A 9,015-nucleotide genomic window follows, 5' to 3' on the forward strand; every position below is an offset into this window, starting at 1 on the left:
AGAGAGGGAGGGAGAGAGAACAAAAGATGTGCTTTCAAAAAATCCATTAGCAAAAAGATATCTTGGAAGTCTCTTTTTTTTTTTTTTTTCGTGAGAAAAACACAATAAAAGTCTCACAATGTACTCCACCAATCAAAGTTTCAATAAATCTTAAAATTAATTAAAAAAAAAACTCAACAACGTGATTCTTTTGTGACAACATTTTTTGGTATTTCACAGCTTAGTCATAAAACCACCAAAAACAAATGAGAAATACACATTTTTTGTGAAAACTATTAACAGTAAAATTAATGTGAAAGTTTTGTATGCATTTGGTGTATGAGATTCCGTCTTGAATTAACAATGGAGATCCATGCCTCCAAAACCCTCCCCCACCCAACCCCCCCCCCCCCCCCAACCCCCCCCCCCCCCCCCCAAAAAAAAACAATTTGAGTTACTCTCCAATAAGATTAGAGAAAAATTGGCAGTTTCCTCTCAAGAGAAAACAAAAATAAATAGCTTAATCCCTCCAAAAGAAATTTTTAACAAAATGTTCTACAATTTTTTATTAACAATTCCTTTTGTTATAGTCTTTATTTACACAATGATTATGTTTTTTCCCCCCTTTTTGTTTTTTGTTTTTTTTTTGTTTTTTTTTTAACTTATCGTTTTCATCTTTTTATTTATAAATCGATAGTTGGAAAGTTGAGGGATTTGAATCCTGGATGTCTCCATTGAAAACACCAAAAAATGCCAAGTAGTTAAGTTTTAAGGCTCTTAGCTCCAATCTTTTTAGAATTTAATTATTTTTCTTTTGGATTATTTTCGGATTATTTTCTATACATTTTTAGAGTAAAATTCCACTAATGGAGATGGAAAAAGAGGGTTTAAAGAGGGGGGGGGGGGAATCCATGAGTTAATGACTAATGAAACCCTGCCACGAATTTATTCTATTTATATAATAACTAAAATGTATTATTTATTATTATTACGCGCATGTTGAGTCACATCAGTATAGCATTTGGTCAACTTAGTCCATTTTGGTCTACTGTAGTCTATTTTGGTCCACTTCAGTCCGTTCAGTCCATTTAGTCTACTTTGGTGATACTTTGGGAGGAGAGGATTTTGTAAAAAGAGGAGCTGCTTCATTAATAATTATGTTACAATCTCAACCTAATGTTGGTAGGTTCTTGATAAAATTACATTTTTCTGTATTATTAAAGTCTTGTATTTGTTTTCTTATATAAGTGATAAATTTACTTATATCTGTTTTCTCTTTAAGTCATACAAGACATATAGAATATGAACCATTTATAAAAAATACTAGAAACAAATTTCATCCCCACATTAACATTATTTATAAAATAATCGCTTTATAAATTAATTTATTGTAAAATACATTATGTTTCCTTGAAAAAAAAACCTACAAAATTTAAAACACTTTCAAATAACAAATGTAAATAGTTCAAGTTAGAAAATTTAAATATTGTATTGACTATACTTTGTTAGAAAATTATCTTATTATTTTAAAGTCTTATTATTTTAAGAAGGAGATTAGGACTAACACTAATTAAAACTAGTGAGAAACAAAGACTGAATGAACTTAAATTGTTTGTTGAAAGGATTGTAGAAAAGAATGGAGAAAAGCTGTGGAGTTTTGGATATGGAACCCGCCAAAAAAGAAAAAGAAAAAACTGGCTTTTTTTGGATTTGTGAAATGCATTTGGGAATATTGAGAAGAAAGAGGGAAAAATGACTAATGGGAATGTCATGCTCAAAAAAATTGTTTGGAATAATGTGAATTATTTTGTTAAATGCAATTTTATGTACATGTAAATCAACAATTTAACACATTTTATTATGATAACTTTCTTTCTCCAGAGTGCAACAAGTGTCCTATATTATGCTTCTTTACTTTAAACGCAAAAGCAAGTTACCATTCATTCACTTTCCTCAGCTAGTACACAAACTCAATAATTATCTATCTCATGCATTGGAGATATATATTCTTCCCCCACACATAGTGTGCGCGCTCCACAACCATGTGGGGTACACCTTCCTTTTTGTGGGCAAGTCTTATATATACCACCAATTAGTGGGAGTCTGGAAAGGAGTACGACTACCCATTTCATAGTAAAATCACAACTTCAACTAATAGAAGATCAAATGCTATAGAAAACAAATCAATGATACTAGAAATTATATCACTTCCCTTAAGATGCGACTTGGGCAAGCTACATTCAACCCAATCCAAGTTTGACTCTGATGTTGGACAAGGTAATGTTGGGATACTTTAGCTATAGCTAACCAATCCTTTAATTCAAACTCAGAATATGTGAAGCTTGAGCTAGTAAGTCCTTTGATTCTTTGAATCAAACACAGTGGGTACCGATTGGCAAGAGAAGGGAACATAACCGAGCGATAGTTAAGAGCACGAAGAACATGTGAATTGTGCTGTTCTGGGTTGAAGTTCTTCCTAATCTATGCCAAAGTCCCCAAATAAGAAACAAAATTTTCGTAGATGTTCGACGCTGATAAAAATTCCAGATTGCAAAACAAAATAAGACAGTAAATTTGATAATATTGATCACAACGACCATACAAGGGCTTTCCAGGTCAGTGTAGAAGAAGACTATTGTGTGAGAACATTAATGTGACAGTTCCGAGCCATCATTTTCTCCCTCTTTTCATATTAGTTACTCTCCTACCAACTTTACTAAACATTGGTAAGATCTGACAGAGTCACCTAGGGGGCTGATTAAACAATGAAGACAACATTTACAAAGTATAGTGTTCTTTAAACCATTGATGGAGGCTTATAATCAAGCATCTCCCTTATATTTAACCGAATAGAAGGCCCCATTGATGAGCAAATATGTGCACTTTTCCAGTATACACCTTTCGCACCTGATGGCTTGTTTGATTCTACTGATTTCTGTCAGATAAGGGAAACAAATAAATGAGATGTGTATGATAAGTAAATGCGTTTCATACACCAATGGAGTACAGGGAAGAAGAGGAAGAACATACTACTGCAGCAAGCAAGTTAACAATAAGGTCTTCTTCAGGAAAGTCAGCTTTTCCAAAAGGTAAGTGAACAATCCCAGTTTTGTCTGCTCTGAATTCAACTTTCCCCTGCTTGAATTCTGATATAGCCTGAAATAGATAATAGAATGAACTACCTTCATTTAGTTAAATTTATAATTGTAAGCTAATAAACAACCAATATCATTTGCGATGCCGCTTTTTCACAAGTAAGAAAATATTTGTAATGTCAAAGATTTTGATCAACTTGGTTGTTTTTTTCTTTTTACTCTCCATTTTGGCACAAATACATTGTTCTTATCATGCCATTCACGCACATACTTTATTATGTCTTGCAAATTGCAGATGATTCCAATTTCCTTTCCATTCCATTATTCTCACTTTGTCAGAGACTTGCATCCATATGCATGTAAACATACAGTAATGAGGACATTATAGAAAATTGTTAAATACCAGTTAAAGGTCTGAAATCAAAAAATAAATGCAAATGCAAACAGAAATGTGAAAATTACATTTCAATTCCCTATCTAAGTTTCTATACTTTCAACATATATTGGTTGCAAGTTCAGTAAGTAGAAATAGTCGCTTGGTTTATGATAGCAATAGCACTTTGGAATACAGGGATAATACCATCCCATATTTGGGGAACCATTTAAACTCAAAAGGGGCACCTTTTGCCATTGGGAATTCATAAACAAAAACACAGAACGTTAGCCATTTTTATTAGCACCAAGCATTTAGTTGGAAAACTTAACCATCTTCAATCAACCATGGCCTCCATTCAAATCCTTTATCATCAGCCTCACATCCACAACTACCAAAATTGACATGATCAACCAACAACTTTCATCACGGACCATCAATATAATCATCCATAACAGCACATTTGCACCCTTCAATTATTTTCTTTTGGAATATGAGAACAGATTTGGTTCCTAGTTATGCTCATTAAGCATGATCAAAAGGATTTCTTTAAATTTATATATATATATATATATATATATATATATATATAAGGTCTAGCACTCACAAAAGTCCACCTGATCAATTTACTTAAATGAGGTTTCAAATTTTAATCATCATGGCTAGCCATATAAGGTCACTAGATGGAAAGAGTGATGTTGTCTATCTATCTAAAACCAATAAAAAGGTCATGATAATTAGGAGCACCCTCTTGTAAATAGCAACCAAACAAGGACTCTGGTTATAATTTCCCAAAAGAAAATGAAAGCAAAAATATTTAGACCATACCTGAGGTATATTAGGTGTAACAGTACCAGCTTTCGGATTTGGCATCAGCCCTCGGGGTCCCAGAATCTTTCCTAGGCTTGCAACCTGATATAAACAGCAAGGCAATGTAAGTGAAATCTGCTATGTCATTATGTTCTCTAGCCAGAATAGGAATTTCAAATTAAATGCATACATAATACCAAAACAAGTTCACAAAGAATTCAGATTCAATCATCATAAAGAATTAAGCAAGAACCTAGTTGACTGAACTAAAGAAAGAGAAAAGGGAAAGGTGATGGTGGTGTTTAACATTTTTTTTTTTTAATTTTTTATATTACTAATAATTAGTAATGCACACATTAGTACTTACTATGACCATATAATCTACCACCCTAACAAGCATTCATTACCTAGCCTTAACAACAAGACACTTACCAAAAAAAGAACAGGACAAGAAATTTTTGAGAGAGGTAGATAGTGGGGGAAGAGGAAGTGGGGTTCGAACCACAGACATGAGGCATCACAAAGGATGCCATAACCACCGGACAAGAAATTATAAAGTCGCTACATGGTAATGTGCCAGGGGCAATTTAGTATTGGAGAAGAAAACTATAGAATTCCCATTTTATTGTAGAATAGGTAATTAAAAAAATTGGTGTTACAACTGTGATAGCAAAAGAGGTCAAGTCTTCATGCAATAGCAAGTGCCTTCCAACAAAAGTGCTAGGTTGCAAGTTTAAGTTTGGGTATAAGCATCTTCCAAAAAAATGGGGGTAAGACTGTCTACAACTCAACTTTCCCAAACCCTGCACATGTGCACGTGTGGGAGCTTTGTGCATTGAATATGACTTTTTTTACAATTGTGATAGCAAAGTTTTGGCAAAAGAGATGGTATAATGTAACAGGAACCCACCAGAAGAACCGCCCCGGGGGGGGGGGGGGGGGGTGGAAGGTGGGGCTCATAGAGAGGTTAGAGAGTTAGGGGGAGTTACAAAACTTAAATTACAAAAAGTTACAGAAGCATACACATATCAAAAGGATCATGATGCTCATCTAATCCCCATAAATACTTACAAGTGAAATTATTACCAGGCTATTTACTGATTTTCATTTAAATAAGATGAACAGATTTCCTCTTAATTACTTTGAAAACGAAATTATTAAGAAAATTTTGTTTTCTGAATATTTCAAATGTAAAACAGCAGTTAACATAACTAACTAGAACAATGTAATCAAAGCTACACCTTAGGCATCATATCTGGAGAAGCAATTAATTTGTCAAATTCCATAAATCCTCCTTTTATTTGTTCTATCAGGTCCTCTCCCCCAACCAAATCAGCTCCTGCATTTTTTGCTTCATCGAACTTCTCACCTGTAGATATTAAGTGTACTTTAAGAAGAGCCAGATAACACAAAAAGGAAATAGCAACAACAATAGGTATCAAAAGCATACCGCAACAAGAATTGGCACAATCTAAAGTTTTATCAGTTTATTAGAAGGGAAAAAACTCTATTAGGAATTTCTCTCAACATACTACTTGTCCAGTAACGAATTCTCTCATTATATTCAACAGACTTAAACCAATATCTCTCTCTATGGGTATATATTCAGATATAAAATAATTTCCCAAAGACTAGTAACACACTATTTTGTCTCCTAGAAGAAAAAGATATGTATAGATAAGAAAGAAAAACTGAATGGTAAAAAGTATAGGCAACAAGAATTTTCCACACAAAAATAAAAGAGAGAGAGAAGAACCTAAGTTGGTAAACTTTGAAAAATGTAAATCACAATATCAGGCATGATATGACCTGTTGACAGCCACGAAGACAGAAATTTTTTGCAAAGTAATTGTCCTACTACTATGTTCAATACTTCAAAATTTGGCAATCCATAAACTCTAAGTTTATCTTAGTGGTGCCCAAATTAATTCATTTCCTTTCACACATATCCCCACAACAGGAAAACCTATTTTTCACTTATCAGAAAAAGATTGCACTAATGAGAAAATCACAACGATAAAATACTTATCATCAATACAGCAGAAATAGGAATAAGAATGGAAATTGAGAAAAGTAACAACCTTGAGTAAGTACAGCAACTTTAACAGTCTGTCCAGTTCCCTTGGGCAGGCTTACCTAAAATAAAGTTTAAAAAGAAGAAAGAAAAGGAGAAAATGAAGTGCCAAAACACAAGTTAATGTGACCAGTAACATACTTTCCCATAATCAACATAAGACCAGAAAACTCACAGTTGCCCTCAGCTGTTGGTCATTATATTTTGGATCAATGTTTAGACGAAAATGAGCTTCAACTGATTCCACAAACTTTGTACTGGCCATTTGTTTTAGCAAAGATATTGCTGTCTTCAGGTCATATTCTTTTTTGTTTTCCCTTAATTTTTGAATTTCCAAGAATCTCTTAGACCTCCTCTGACATTAACAACAAAACAAGTTTAAGTTCTTGGAAAATCTGGTAAGTAGGAGAGGCATATGACATTGGGAGACTACATCTAACAACAAATATGATCACGACAATCAAACTATGTAATAATAGAAACAATCAGGAGATTTTCTTGCAAGTGGAATTTTCTAATCCAAAAAGAGAGAAAACAACTAGAATTTAAGACCAAAGCTGGATCTAATGAACCGTAATTTAAAATGTAACAACTCATATGAGGTAGATTGAAAGGAAGCAGGGAAAAAACTCCAAAGCGAAAACACAATCAATCGAGGGCCACACTCCATGAAGTGGAGGAAAATAGTTCCAATCTCCCCTTCCCCTTCCCCATTGGACCAAAACTTACCATCAGAAGGGGCAAATATATATATATATATATATGTGTGTGTGTGTGTGTGTGTGTGTGTGTGCGCATGCGCATGCGCGCGCGCACACGTGTGTGTGTGCGTGTGTGTCTGAAAGTATAATATAAATGAATTGAACACTTAACTCTGGAAACCTATTTAAATTGAAAAAATAAATAATAGTTAATATAACCAAAAAAAAAAAAAAACTCAACAATGAAAATTATGAAATCACTCAATACACACAAATTATGGGAAACAGATGAAATGAAGAATAAGAAGGGAAGTGGATGAGCTATGGAACCTTGTCTCTCTTCATAGTTCATAGGCAACAACGATGGTTGATAGGAACACACATCAATCATGGCCACGTTTTGATGACAAATCCTACTAATGGCTACCATGTTTCAACATATCATAATTTCAAGTGATTATTGTACATAAGCACCAATTTCATCAGGATATTCATATACACCCTAATCACTCAATCAATTCATAACTTTAAAAACTAAATCAGCTAGCAAACAACATGGTAACAAAAAATAAAAAATACTATGCCTCTATTCAGAAAAGTTAAGCCAGAGGCTAATCAAGCAAAGCCAATCAATCAAAATACTAAATAACACATAATTCATGACAACAACAACAAAATCATTAGACCTAACACTTCTCCAAAAATAAAAAGATAAAACATAAGGCATACTCTGTCTGTATAAAGAGGCAATAATTTCTGAAATTAAAATCCCATTACAGTAACAAAAACCTAAACCAAGCAAAACCCACCAATCAAAACACACACACACACACACACACACACACACACAAAACCCAACAAAACCACAAAAAGCTCACAACTTTATTTTGTTACACATACCCTGTCTCTCTTCAAAAGCAATGCAGCCTTCCCTTTCTTTGGCTTTGTGACAGTAACAGTAGCAACAGCAGAAGACCCATCAACCCCTTCCACTCCTTCTTTCCCCTCTACATCCTCAGCCACCTCTGCCACCTCTGCAGCCACAGCAGCAGCAGCAACCACAACATGATGGTAAAATCCACCAGTTTTACCTTCCTTGTTCAAATTCACATTGACCCACCTACTTGTTCGTCTCTCTCTAGGCCTCAACACCAGAGGGTGGACACAAAAAGCGGTGCAGAGTGATTTGGGCTTGAAGGAGAGAAGGGAAGGAGTGAGGTCTTGTGGGTGTACGGATGAGGCAACATGTGTTAGCATCAAGGATGAAGGTGCGGTAGAACATGTAGTAGCCATGGTGTTTTTTGGTTTTGGAGAGCTCTCTGTCTCTGTCTGTCTCTCTCTCTCTCTCTCTCTGTTCTGTTTGTTGAGTTCTGGGAATGAAAGAAGCCTGTGCTTATCTATCTATCCATATAAAAAAAAATGGAGAGAGAGAGAAAGATAAGAGGTGTTCACTTGTGTAGTGTCAGCGTGTGTAGCAGAGCTTTTCCTTTGTGGATTCTAGACCGTTGTTATTATGTGCTATTTGCAAATTTTTCATTAAGATAAATAATTTTTGGGTTAACTTCACAAACATACCCCAGTTTGGAGAAATAGTACCAATCAGTCCTTATCCTCAAACGGCTTGTAACGCCCGTTACATTCTCAGTAAAACAAACCCGGTAGCTAAACCCACAAACCCAGCAAAATAATAACAATGGCATCAGCAAAACCCATCTACAAATCTAGAACAAGCAACCACAGACCACAACGGCCACAACAAATTCAAAAACCCCAGCCAAACCCACAGCAAATGGATGGCCACAGAAGAACAATCCCAACTTGGGGTGGGTGCAATCCAGAGTTTCTTTGGGTATTTTATGATGTGGGCTTCCATTGATGAGTAAGAAAGATGAGTAACGGAGGGCTAATAGGGTTAGGGTTAAAGGACTAAATTGATGAATTTTGAAATATTTTTTTTGGACTTTTTTAGTATTAACTCAAACC

General features: G+C 34.7%; 1 protein-coding gene across 1 annotated transcript; it reads right to left on the bottom strand.

Annotated features, from left to right (window-relative positions):
• Nucleotides 1-2,527: 2,527 nt before the first annotated feature.
• LOC115986610 (50S ribosomal protein L1, chloroplastic) lies at nucleotides 2,528-8,493 on the bottom strand. The gene is made up of 7 exons (XM_031109807.1): nucleotides 7,933-8,493; nucleotides 6,507-6,686; nucleotides 6,339-6,393; nucleotides 5,499-5,626; nucleotides 4,276-4,359; nucleotides 3,010-3,135; nucleotides 2,528-2,914 (listed from the first exon to the last, which is right to left on the bottom strand). The coding sequence occupies exons 1-7, from the start codon at nucleotides 8,323-8,325 to the stop codon at nucleotides 2,777-2,779; spliced, it is 1,104 nt and encodes a 367-aa protein (XP_030965667.1). The 5' UTR covers nucleotides 8,326-8,493; the 3' UTR covers nucleotides 2,528-2,776.
• Nucleotides 8,494-9,015: the final 522 nt, after the last annotated feature.

Source organism: Quercus lobata, chromosome 4 (genome assembly GCF_001633185.2).
Source record: "Quercus lobata isolate SW786 chromosome 4, ValleyOak3.0 Primary Assembly, whole genome shotgun sequence".
In the NCBI taxonomy this organism is placed as follows: domain Eukaryota; kingdom Viridiplantae; phylum Streptophyta; class Magnoliopsida; order Fagales; family Fagaceae; genus Quercus; species Quercus lobata.

Bases quoted from the DNA above. Each gene is read 5' to 3' on its own strand.
- LOC115986610 (XM_031109807.1), bottom strand. From the start codon at position 8,325: ATGGCTACTACATGTTCTACCGCACCTTCATCCTTGATGCTAACACAT. The intron at 5,627-6,338 runs GTTGTTACTTTT...TAATATCTACAG, and splicing joins AGTTGCTGTACTTACTCAAG to GTGAGAAGTTCGATGAAGCA. The intron at 4,360-5,498 runs GTGTAGCTTTGA...TGTTTATATCAG, and splicing joins CTCCAGATATGATGCCTAAG to GTTGCAAGCCTAGGAAAGAT.